The sequence below is a fragment of the Tupaia chinensis genome, unplaced genomic scaffold, assembly GCF_000334495.1.
Source record: "Tupaia chinensis unplaced genomic scaffold, TupChi_1.0 Scaffold000133_1, whole genome shotgun sequence".
NCBI classification, from domain to species: domain Eukaryota; kingdom Metazoa; phylum Chordata; class Mammalia; order Scandentia; family Tupaiidae; genus Tupaia; species Tupaia belangeri.
Window position 1 is genome coordinate 5,050,996 of NW_006159602.1, and position 13,577 is coordinate 5,064,572.

The 13,577-nt window shown below is 35.3% G+C and overlaps 1 protein-coding gene across 1 annotated transcript in view; it reads right to left on the minus strand.

Annotated features, from left to right (window-relative positions):
- Positions 1-13,577, minus strand: part of KTN1 (kinectin 1) — an 88,317-nt gene that overhangs the window by 15,176 nt on the left and 59,564 nt on the right. The window contains exons 31-38 of the mRNA XM_027770432.1: positions 12,438-12,524; positions 8,084-8,173; positions 3,518-3,598; positions 2,641-2,730; positions 2,449-2,541; positions 1,365-1,436; positions 1,040-1,123; positions 790-873 (exon numbers count right to left, since the gene is read on the minus strand). Of these exons, the coding sequence (XP_027626233.1) occupies positions 790-873; positions 1,040-1,123; positions 1,365-1,436; positions 2,449-2,541; positions 2,641-2,730; positions 3,518-3,598; positions 8,084-8,173; positions 12,438-12,524 (681 nt within the window). The remainder of the gene's footprint in view (positions 1-789; positions 874-1,039; positions 1,124-1,364; positions 1,437-2,448; positions 2,542-2,640; positions 2,731-3,517; positions 3,599-8,083; positions 8,174-12,437; positions 12,525-13,577) is intronic.

A 13,577-nucleotide genomic window follows, 5' to 3' on the forward strand; every position in this document is an offset into this window, starting at 1 on the left:
GTAAGGAGAAAACTTACTATAATCTCCTATAGTTTATTTAAATATCATTCAAAAATTGAATCCCATGCTATATCAATATTTGTCACAGAAAGACATAATGATCACTGTTTCGATCAGAGAACTGGACAGTCGTATTTCTCTAACTGCTAAGCCTGCCACAACCAGTGTACATTTAAGACCTAAAATACAGGGCACTATACTGCATGGCTTATGACATTTAGCTCACTCTAGTCATCTATAACATAAGTCTATGCTTTTAGGGTTACTATACTTTAAATAACATATTGAAAATACAGGATTTTACAGCTTTTGATTGTTTATGACTTATACAAAAAACAGTCAAAGCAAGAAACAAGACTAGATTACTACCCTTGAATAAAAAGTATATATCTTCAAACTTCAAGTGTCTTCTCCCAGGTTAAAACATGAGGCCCAATTCTATCACTAATTAGGACAGTCTGAGAAGAGAATCTTCACAACTCTATCTTTGTTTCATTTCTTTATTCACTGAAAATATGCTGCTCAAGAAATTAGGCTTTACAAAATATGAAAATTTTTGAGAAAGAGTTGAAAGCCAAACATGCCATTGTTAGGAGCTAAGAAAAGAAGGATCGTCGTAGGAGTAAGGAAAGAAAGACCATCTCAGGAGTCATCAGAATATGAAGATATCTCAAACTTACAAAAATGCCAAGCTAAAGATGTTAGCAAGGAAAAGTTGGGGTGATTTCTCCACACAATACAGGTGTTTTCAGAGCCTACTTGATACCCAGTGGAGAATAAGCATCTTACCAAAGTTAGCTCTTCATTCTGTCTTACTGCTTCAGAATATGAATCATCAAGTTTTTTCTGCAATTCAGTCAACAGATCTTTCAGCTGCAATGAAGTTTAGAGTTTAAGATTGATCTCCTCGTGATTTCCCAAGTTTTGTATGCTACTCGGAAGCTCTGGCACAAACAACTTATACTGAAATATTTTATTACTCTGTTATGAACTCAATCTGAATTAAGAGGTAAGGTTGAAAAAATTCCATTATAAATACCTCTCTGACTTCTGTAACGTAAGTAGATCGTTCAATTTCTGCCTTCTCTAGTTCCATTTCCAAATGTTCTCGTTCTCTTCTCAGCTAGCAACGCAACAAAGAAAGAAAAGTTAACGCATTTAAGACTTACTTCCATGATATTTCTCCACAGTGGAAAGTTATGACACTTATGAATATAAACCTACATCAACTCAAACACTACCCGAGATATTAAGAGCCCAACTATATCATTAGATAAAACTAAATGGAAAACACAAATCTTCAGAAAACCCTTAATGTTAAAAATGAGTCCACAGGTTACAAGCCAAATGATTAAATAACATACAGTTTCAATATCTTTATTTTCTCTTCTTAATCTCTCTAGCTCTTCTTCTGAAGATGTGAACAGTAACTGCATCTGAAATATGAAACAATTATATTACCAAGGAAACCACCAAGGATACACAAGTTTCTACCTTATAGTATTTTGAATCAATTAAAAAATATTACATAGGCTTCAAAATGCATCTTATTTAAAGTCACTCTGAATTTTAAATAGTCTTAAAAATGAGAGTCATATTTAGCATGACTTAAATTATGTTCGAAATCTACACCATTTATATACTGTATTAGGCCCAGCTAAAAGTGTTTACTACTTTAATCAACAATTAAATAAAAATTAGCTGTTTTTGATCCCCAAATGAATTCACTTAAGAGTATTACTGATACCCTACATTCTATAGACACTGGCCTAAGAAAATGGCAATTCTTTAAAAAAAGAACGATTCTTTATTTAACTTTATTTATTCACTTTCTTATTTATTTTAATTTGACCAGACGGACATAGTGAGAGATAGAGAGGGAAAGTGAGAAAGCAAGCCGCCAGGTCCAGGATTTGGCATGTGGCTGGCCATGTGGGAGTCCAGTGCCCTTAACCACCATGCCACCTGCAAGCCCCAGAAATGGCACTTTTTACCACACTCCAATACACAGCAGAAAAATTAAGACTGCACAATAACATTAAGTCCTCATGAACAGAAAATGCTTTATTAACTTCTTCTTGAACACTAATATCATGGGTGAAATATAAATATTTTAAAACTAACTTTGAATCCAGAGTTCTTCACTATCTGGTACCAAGTAGTAGTGGCTCGATAAGTTTCAAAACATTTTACATTCCACATCATTATCCTTTAGTCATACGCTAAACCAAAATGAACCAAGATTTTGAAACCTGGGTGGGCAATCAGAATCACCCAGTGTTCATTAAAACACAGATTACTGGGCCCCACTCCAGAGCTTCTGATTCACAGGTCTGTGGTGGAGCCCAAGAATGTACAGTATCACAATTTCCTAAGTGATACTGATGCTGCTCATCCAAGGGCCACACTTTTAAGGACCTCTGCTCCAAGCTCCCCTGCTCTAAATACCTGCTTAATGGTCTTTTGTGATTCATCAACCTTAACTTTCCATTTATTTTCTTCTTGCTCCACACTTCTCTGTAGTTTCTGTAAAATTCCTTCCTACAGACAAAATTACAGTTGTTAACTATTTAGGCCATAAATGAACAAGGTAATAATTTAAAAATAAAAACAAAATAAAGATGAAAAATAATTTCCTACTGTTTCTGCAAGGACAGATTTATATTTTTCACACTCCAGCTGTAACAATGTGTGCATTTCTTCAGCTTCTTTCAACTTGTGCTCTAGAATCTGCAAAAAATGAAATAAAGAAAAATGATCTAATTTCCCCAGAAAGCTTGTACTTCAAATTTGTTTTAGTACTTAATGATGTATTATATATTATTTCAGGTTGTTTTATAATGAAACACTATAGTTCAACCTTCCTAAGTAGTAAAGAAGTTCAATGATCTTTGGGTCATTCAGTTTCTACTAAATAAAACTCTTTAAGTCTGCTTCCTACAAAACACAATACACAATTTTATATTAATAGGCTTTTTAACTTTTTAGCTGAATGGTAAAAACCAAAGCAGATTCACATGTGAAATAAGATCACAATCCTAAGCTACACACATGGGAAAGAGGATTTTATTCATGCAAACTAGGATAAAAGAAAATAATAATAAACCTTCCCCAGTTACAGTTGCCAAAAATAAAAACGAGACCAGTTTCTGAATATTCCTAATGATTTATTTGGAGACTCTTCAGCAAACCAGTGAAATTCGACCTACCTATTGCCACTGATCTTTACATTTTAAGCCCAGGCTAAAAAGAGTAAAGGATAATTAAATATTCAGTTTTAGAAATAAATAGAGACATTAGGTGAACATTAGCTTTCTACACAAATCAAAAGCAGGTAAGACTTACTATATTTCCACTAAAATGTACACAAGATGAAATCACCTTCTATTTCTCAGATGATCATTGTTCTACTAATAATATATCCTTTATCTTTCCCAAGATCACAAAGACAAGTTCGGATTTGTTTTTACTCTCAACATTTGGTTAAAATACAAATAGTTCTTTATCTTGAACTAACCTTAACTGCCTCTGAATCAGATGTTTCAGCTACACATTCTTTTGCCTTCTTTTCAAATCCATGCAACCATTCACTATAACTCTGAGGAAGAGAGAGGTTGAAATCATCAATTTCCAAAAAACAACTAAATGAAGTAAATCAAACATGTAAAATATCAGTAATCAAATTAAACAATTATAAAAGAAACCTACATAGACACCACCACTAAAACTTTCAAAAACTTTAACTTTCATAAGTTGAAAATAATCTAGTCCTGAAAATGAATAACAATATACTACCTATGTGCTACCAAAATAAAATACTTTTCCTGACCAAGCTATTTGCAACTGAATTCTGAACTTGTAGGTAGATGATTGGGGCTCAAATCTGGCCTCTTACCACTTACTAGTAGCAGACCTAAAAGACTCAATTGTTAAAAAAAAAAAATCTGAATAATTTTTCAACTTTTTGGGTAAAGTAATTCTTGAAAATTAAGTATTTTAAATATAAAAACTGAGAAGTCAACTGAAAATGTTTTATTCAAAGGATTTCAATTCAAGTTCTATGAAGGTGCTCCAGGAATTCTGGTAATACTTCATTTAAATCAAAAATTATAAAGTATTTTGAAAATCATGATGAGAAATTATATGTATACATAGACATTTGTGCCTTTAAATCCACCAAAAACTCAATTTGTGCTGTAAGCTAGGTGATGCAAACAATGCATGTATTATAGTTTTAGCTATTATTTTAAGATTTTTAAATAAACTACCCTAATTTTTTATGCTTATATGAATTTTAAATTCTGATAAGAGTATTTGTTAGATATTACAAACCAAATTTCTTTTTTTTAAAAAAAAAAAAAAAATGGTTTTTGCCATGGGGCCAGCATATGGCACAGTAGTTATATCGCTATACTCCCACACAGCCAACTATGGTTTGAGTCCCAGACCTGGTGGCTTGAAAATCAAACTGGATGCATGTGCATGCATGCCCAAGATCCCAGGAGAAGAATGGAGAAGAGGGGATTTCAGTATGGCCATGCCCCACCGGGCAGTGACTTCTCACTTTCCCTCTCACTATCTCTGTCTCTCTCTCTCTCCCCCAGAGGGGACACACACCCTATGGTAAAAACCTCTAAGAAAAATAGAAAAAGTAAAAAGTGTTTTTGCCATAGGGCACATGAAGTTGCCAGAGAGAGACAGTGAGAGAGAAAATAAGAAATTCACCTCCCACCCCATGGGCACCCCGCAATCTCTTTCGGATTTTGGGTGTAAGGTTACACACGTGACCAGCTGCCAAGTCCTGGACAAGGACCAGGGCCGGCCAAGTGGGAGTCCAGCACCTAAACCACTACGCCAAATTTCATCTTATTCCTAAGTCTTTGGTTTAGTTTAACTCAAGAAAAAATAACTCATGAAACTTCTATTAACTGCTATAATATAAAGCTTTACAATGTGGCTCAATTAGAACTCTCTATAAACCATAACATAAGAATAAAAAAAGAAGAGTGGATACTTAGATCACCCAACGGTAGAATATTTTTAACATCAAATTAGTTTTAAAAGTCATTCCATTTTTTTTTTATTTTTTTGAAGAGGTTTTTGCTATAGGGAGCCTACGCTCGCCAGACAGAGAGACAGAAAGCGAGAAATCACCCCCCAGGGGGTATGGCCACGCCTCAATCCCTTCTCCTCCATTCTCCTCTCGGAATCTTGGGCACGCACACACACGCACCCGGCATGAGTTTAAGCCATCAGGTTCGGGACTCGAACCACGGTCGACTACATGGGAGTTCAGCAACATAGCCATTATGCTAACTGCTGGTCCCAAAAGTCATTCCATTTTTTAAAAAATATATTTCCCTATTATAAATTTGAACAACATTAAATACATAGTATTAAAATTCCATTTAAAAGCTTCAAATAGTGGGATCCAACACAAAGTAAAATCAGATGAAAAACTAACTTAGTTGCTTAAAAAGTGTGTAAACTTCCCTCCAGGTCATAACATTTGGATTTTGCCTATGCTGATTTGCTTAGCAAAAAGCAACAACAAATAGTAAAAAATTATTTCATCTATAAAAGCCCTTTTAGATCTACTAATTATGTTTTAATATTAATGAAGCTTATTGCTATATTTATATAATAAGGTATATAGAGTCTTCATATTTTTAAAAACCTAAACTGTTAAACTATTAAGTAGCACATAGGAAGTTTAATATATTTCTTATATGCAGACTACATGCAGAAATCTTCAACTTTTAGCAAGTGTATGAACAAAAGCTAAAGAATGTCATGGATGTCTTACAGTGATTTATAAATATTTAGTGTCAAAAAGATCTGGTTACTGAGGGTGGGTAGTGCTTTTGTTAAAAAGAAAATTTTTAATACTAGTGATCTTACACAATCTTACACAGACAGACATTATTAACCTAACTCTCTTGGCATAAAATACTTTCAAATTGGGGCCAGCAGGTGGTGTGGTGATTAAGAGTGCTAGACCCCTACATGGCTGACCAAGGTTCAAATGAGTCCCAGACCTGGTGGCTTGCTTTCTCATGTTCTCTGTCTCTGTCTCTCTTTGTAGAAAAATTAAATAATAATGATAAATACAATTAAATAAATTAAAAAAAAATACTTTCAAGTAAGTCTCCAAATCTTGAAGCCATCAGGTGACAAGGTGGTTAAGGTGCTGGACTTCCACCTGGCTGACCACAGTTCGAGCCCCAAACCTGATGGCTTGCTTTCTTACTCACTCTCTGGTGAGCACAGGTACCTTATATTTAAAATAACAATAAATAAATAATTCATTTTTTAAATCTCCAAATTTATTTTAATAAAATATTAAGTAGAAATAAAAACAGGCTACAGCCACAAAGAAAAAATATGATACATTAATCACAATCCTTTCTCCTAGGTTCAATGTAAGAACAGTATTAGAACCAATAGAGTATCTGAATGTGTATTCCCAGTGCAAGATATTTCACCAGTGAAACTCAAAGTGACGGATATCTAAACTGACCACACCTGAGTGTATCCTCAATAGTTACAGTGGGAATAACATCATTTTCACTCCTCATTTGAATTAAATATAAGCGACAAGTAGGTTGTCTAAGAGAACACGCAGCTAAATGTAGACTACACACAGAACAGGTCAGCAGGTTCATTTACACCACCATCACTCACACCTAAAGGAGCCAGAGCTCCTTGGGTGATTCCCAGTTTGGGGCAGGAAATGTATACAATATCAGGAATACTTTGTCATGACACAAAGAACAGAAGCTATCAAAGCCTAGCAGTGTTCTGTCAAAGACTTAGCAGTCAGCCTAAATTAACCCTAATAGGCTGAAAAAAAAAAAAAAAAAAAAAAAAGAAAAAAAAAAAGCTGAAAAAAAAAAAAAAAAAAAAAAGTCAAGCAAACATCACAGCCCCCCTAGTGGAGTGCACCCACCACCAATGGTCTTGCCCCACTCCACCCTACCTCCGACTAGGCTCCTACCAACTACCAATTATGAGATACACAAGGGATAGGGGGACATGCAGATACCACAGGGATACCATCGGCTAAATCCGAAGTGTAGGAAACTGTACAGGAAACCAACAAGTCTTTTAAAAATGGAGCTAAGGGTTGGTGAGAAATAGAGGGGAACTGGTGGAATAAAAGAGATCTAAGACATTTCATACCAGATACATGTAGACCCTACTTGGATCCTGATTAAAATGAACCACAATAAGTTGTTATTATTTCATTAAAATAGATCATTTATATGACTACTGAGAAATGCAAGCATCGACTAGATACATGAAATTATATATTTTTAAATATAACAACTTTTCTTTTTTTTTGAGAGATTTTCACTGTAGGGTGCATGCGCTCGCCAGACACACAGAGACATAGAGACAGAAAGCGAGAAATCACCCCCCAGGGGGGATGGTCACACCGCAATCCCTTCTCCTCCATTCTCCTCTCGGGATCTTGGGCGCGCACGCACACGCGCCCGGCGTGAGTTTTAAGCCACCGGGTCCGGGACACGAACCGCGGTCGACTACGTGGGAGTCCAGTGACATAGCCATTACGCTAACTGCTGGTTCCCAATATAACAACTATTTTTAAAGGAATTCGTATCTTTTAGAAATACGTACTGAAGTATTTACAGATGAAGTGCTCTTGTGTTTTGTATCTTACTAACAGGGCAGGGTGGAGTAAAACAAGATTCCTTATGTATTTATTTATTCCATGTATTGATAACTGGGTATATAAGGCTCATTATGTTATTTTCTCTAGTACTACTTCAAGTAAAGCAAGTTGTTTCAAATTAACTTCAAGACCTTTGCTGTAAGAACAGATTATCAAAATCTTGACTTTTGAAATGTATAGTCTGGTTTACAGCATCAAATACATTAAGAAATAAAATTTTGCTGATATTTATAAGTAATCATTAACTTTCAGTTTTGAATAAAGCCATTAAGACCATAAAGGTATTGGCAGAGAATCAAAACCAAGTGCACAGTACAAATGCAGCGTATTCACAACTTTCTTGAATAAGATGTCATGCTAAAAAAAATAATAATAAATTATTCTTACCAAGTTACAAGGGACAGACACCTTTGGAAATAATTTTTTGAGAACTTCTTTAGCCTCCAATTCAACCGCTTCTATAAGCTGTTGTCTTTCCTAAAGCAGAAGAGGAAACAAATCAAGCTTACAATATTACAGCATTTTAAAAAGAAAATGCTATGGTCTTTTTAAGCTCTAGGGAAGAAAAAACTCGGTTTAAAACATTATTTTAATACTGACAAATGTTGAAAGTTCACATTTAAGATATTTAAATGTTTTCATAAGAAAAAATCTGCAAAATCTCTAAAGCATCCTAAATGGCAAATATTAATCAAGCCAAGCAATATCTGACAATATGGACATTTTCTTTGACATTAGAAATCGTGCTTTATGTCTCCAGGAACAATTCAAACACGAGCACACGCACGTGCGTGCACACACATACCAAAAACAAGAAAACTCCCTAAGCTAAAACTTTACCAACTGCTGGTGCTAAAAATAAAAATTAAAAAATTAAAATTAAAATAAAAAAAATATATATATATGAGCAAAATAAGTGAGGTTTACTGGCTGGTAAATCTTACCAAACATACATCACTGATAAGACTACAATGTCATAGGATTAAAATGGCAATTTTCAGATGTCTGTCTTCAGATTCTTTCAATGTCAGGTGAAGCTATTTATGCTAAACAAAGCAAAAAGGACCATCAAAATTTGATGAGTGGTAGAAATGAAAAAAGAGGAAAGAGAACAAGGAAAAACTGATAGTATATTACTTCACTAATGTCAAGCATCGAGATGACTAATTTTTTTTTTAACTTTTTTTTAATTGCCAAAGAGTGTATGTACTTGCCAGAGAAGAGAGACAGAGAGTAGGTGAAAGTATTCCCCAATAGGGTATAGTCACACCATAATCCCTTGTCCTCCATGCCTCCATCCCACCAAGATTTTCAGCATACATGTACACATGTCTGGCATGTTTTTCAAGCCCCCAGAGCCAGGATTCAAACCACGGTTGGCCATGTAGGAACTGGCTCCCTTAACCACTAGGCTATGGAGCCAACCCAAGAAGACTCACTTTGATACTTGTATATTAAAGCTAGGTATTACAAATGTCTAAGTCTAAAATGCTGATTTTACATACAAGTCTAGTAGATAGCAATTATAAATTTAAACCATGGTTTGTCAAAATTAGGGTAATGATTACACACAAAATTTAAAAATCTAATATCCAAACTATCTCTGCAAGGTTTAAAAAAAAAAAAGACATCTATTAAAAATGCGCATCTAAACCAAACCAAGAAAATCACCTATAAAGAGCACTCATTAAGTTCAACAGGTAACAAAAAAGCAAGCAAGCTAGCAACATTTCAACCATAAGTTTCCCCCATCACTTAGATGTGATCTCTTAAATTTATTATGGATTTAAGGTGTACACACTTCAATTTAAGAAATCTAATCCTATGAAAATCTAATTTCCAGAATAATAGTTAGCAATTTCAGTCATATTCTATAAATTAAAAAACTGGAGTTTTTTTTTTTAAGGATTGATGGCAGTAATTTTTTTAAATACTACCAACTTCCAGGGTTTATTCTCTATTGATGTTAGAGCGCAAGCAACACACACACACACACACACACACACACACATACAGAATACCGTCCAGATGGTGTGGTCATGCCATGATCTCCTACCTCTAGCCCTTCATACCCTAGGCACACACCTGCAAGCCCAATGTGTTTCGGGCTTAGGCTGGCGATTCAAAGCACTATCACCATGTGGGATCTGGCTTCTTTTGAGTAGTGCATTACCACAGAGTCACGGAGCTAGCCCAATATTTTTAAAACAGGTGCTTTTGTGGTATATTTTCAATAATTCTGTAAAATCTAATAATTTTCTGGAACATATCTAAGTAAAGTATGTTTGTTCATAAAAATATTTCAGAGACAAATTAATAAGTAATTTTTATCATTACCAAAGAAGATCCAGAACAACTATTAAAGAAAACCAGTTAGGAAAATAGATACTTGAAAACTTAAGAGAAAAAGATCCTAACTAAAGGAACCAAGTATCTAACTTGTAATTAAGAGTCATATAATGGTTGTTTTGTTTTGTTTTGTTTTGTTTTGTTTTGAGAAAGAGAGATATTTACTATATGGTGCATGTGCTCACTGGAGAGAAAGAGAGAAATCACTCCTTGGGTAGTATAGACACACTGCAATCCCTTCTCCTCCATTCTCCTTTCGTGATTGTGGGCATGCCCACACATGCACCCAGTATGAGTTTCAAGTCATCAGGTTCAGGACTCAAACCATGGTTGACTATGTGGGAGTCCAGTGCCTTAACCACTATGCCTGCTACCTGCTGGCCCCAATGGTTTTATTCTTTACCAACAGTTTTAGCTAAACAGTTTTCATCTAACATAGAAGTTTGGTTGTAGATAAAACTTTCCATTCAATTTTACCACTTGAGAAAGATCTAATATTGGAAATTGCTATTAATTTACTTACCATCTTCACCTAAGTGAAATATGTATAAAGTATTTTTCATGTAAACCTGTCACTATTTACTGTAACTCTTTAAGAGTATTTTTTAAGTACTTTAAAAATGACCCTGGGCACAGCTTCTATGGTGCAATTGGCAGCATACCAAATTTTAACGCTGGAAGTTACACACAGGATGTGCACAGGTGTCCACGATCCTGAGAAGCTACAGGGCTAGGGGAAGGGGATCATGGCATGAGGAGACCCTGATGGGAGAGTGCTTCTCTCTCTCTCCCTCTCTGTCTTACACACATACTCCCTCATGAAATGAAACAACAAAAACCACACTAGAAAGGCAGTAGTCACCTCCATTATATCACTTATTTCTAGCATATAATATGCTAAAGGTGTATTACACAGTTCCTTCTCCTTACAGCACGATTTGTGGCACTTGGTCAATCTACATGACTTTACACTTATGCTATCTGAGGATGTCTAAATTTCATTGAAAAAGGAGAAACTGAATTCTACTCTCTGTTGATTGCTGCAAGAAGCTATCAATCAATCACACAGACTAGCTTTCTTTTGGAATCACAGTATGCAAGTCCCTACAGCAGGTGGCACTTAGCTTCTTGCAGGAATGGCATGACTAACACATCTTACATACCCAATCTCATGAACAAAATAAAAGTGTAGGTCTTTACAGCAAAAAACAAAGCTATAAAGATAACTGGAAATCATACCAAACCCTCCCTGCTTACAGTGAACTTACACCAAAAGACTGCAAGCACTTCACAATGAAACAAATAATGTCCTGGCTGGCCAAGATTCTTCTCATCTATGGCCTTAAGTTCTCTGGTCCTAACACTTGCCAGCTATCTCAAATTTAAGTTTTAGTAGAAATTATGGCCAAGCGTATAGGTATATAAGTAAAGATAAACCTATTATACTAAAGGAAATGTTTTGAAAAATTATAGAACTACAGTCTTCACAGTCCTTCAAATGTCAGTAATACTTGTATTTAAAATTCAATACATCCCTTGGCATACAAAAATACTTGAACAATGTTGATCTGAATCATATAGGTTACTTCATCTGCAAAATTCAATATTCCTGTTCTACATTTATTCTTAGTGGGAATTTTCAAAAATACTCAACTGGCATTGCTCAATTCCTTCAATCTTTAAAAACAACTTCTCCATTATAATTCACTAGAAGTCTTAATACCCAATGAAACAAACTGAGCTCAAGAATGCCCTTCATTGTTCTGAGGACAGAGGGGAATTCATGTTTCAGGAACACATCACATACAATGGTCGAAGGAAATATCCCTTAGGAATAACATTACATACTAAACGTGACGTAACTGTCCAGCCATTTCAATAGCTAGTTTGAGTCTATCTTCTCTAAGCGACCATCCTACTGGTAACACACCCAGAATGGATCCCTTTCTATATTCCTTCTGTCATTTTTCTACCTTGTCTGAATCATCTTTGTATAACCCCCCAAAACCTAGTTCACTGTGCAACGTGGGTACATCTCACATATTCAAATGTGTTTGTTAATTCAACTACATTTCTTTTGTTCACAGTTTTCACCAAAGTTCTCTTAACTAACCCAAAAGGCTCACACTGACAAGGGTTTTGCATGGGTAACTTAGGTCTTCTTTAAAGTAGTGCTTGCCAAAGCACAATCAGGTTATCACAACAAATCAGCATGTCCCAAATTAAAGCTTCGAGGAGTAGATGAAAAAAGCAGAGATGAGAAAGGTGATAAATGGGGATGGTAAGATTTTATATTTAAATTGCAGTAAAATTAAATGCTTTAGTCTGATTTTAATACAAGCTGCAGATTTTCTCTGTTCAGTGGATTGTTTCTAGGAGTTAGCATTACAACCTTGGAAGTCTTGTTCACTTTGTCCTGCAGCATCTTTTCAGTTGATGCCAATGCTTCCATTGCTTCCCAGTTTTTCTCCCGAAGGTCCTAATCATTTTTAGAAAGAATGATTTCAGTTTATCCATTATTGAAAGATTTTTGCTTTTTTACTTCATCAGTATTTTGCACTGCATTTAAATGCTGGTTACTGCAAAATTATTTCAATGGGAAAATATGTATATTAGCAAAAAAATAAAAAGCAATGTTTAGAAGTTTGTATGAGAAAATAAAGATGCCCGCTTTCTGTGTTTTAGTATACATGGCAAATATGCCTGCTTTTAAAAAATTACTGTGCACATGTGACAAAGAAGAAAGCACTCAAAAGTAAACACACAAACCAGGATTACAAATATGATTTCAGGTACACCAAACATTAGACAGTTAGGGACAGAGCAAACACATAGTACTGTAAAAAGCTTTATCTGTAATTTTTTAAACAAGATCCATTATCACTCATGGACTTCTCACTGCAGAATAACATTTTTTCCTCTAACTATGCTTTTAAAAAGATTAATACATTTCCAATTTAGCTAAGAATGACACAGTAGCTCTCTGCTTTGTACCTTTCTTGGTATGGTCACATGTATGCCATACAACACCTGACCTGAACCGTACAACCTGTTCAGGGAGGCACCTGGTCAGGCTGGAAAGCTAACACACACATGCTTGGAGGTGAAACACAGGTAACTGAAAATCGAGCTCTGAAAGATCTAAACTTTAACCGTATTTCTTAGCAAATATCAAGACAAGCCACCATTTCTTTAGAACTAGTAATCTAAAACTATAAAGAACAAACAAAAAAATAAAAAGCCAATAATTGCCATTTATTGAATGCTTAATTAAGTGCCAATCTCTATATTTGGTGCTTCACAAATTCTCATGAATCCTTAATAACAATCTTATGAGGCATTTCTTCCCATCGTATGGGCAGGGAAACCACAGCTCAAGTAGGTTAAAAAATTTGGCCAAGTGTACACAGCAAAGAAGTGGCAGAATCCTAATGGACTGCTGCGGCAATCTGCCGGCCTCCCATGTCCTGGCTCTTCTCACAGGCTTCAATGCCTCCAGCGGCAGCGGCCGCGGGCGGGGCGCTTTTGTCCG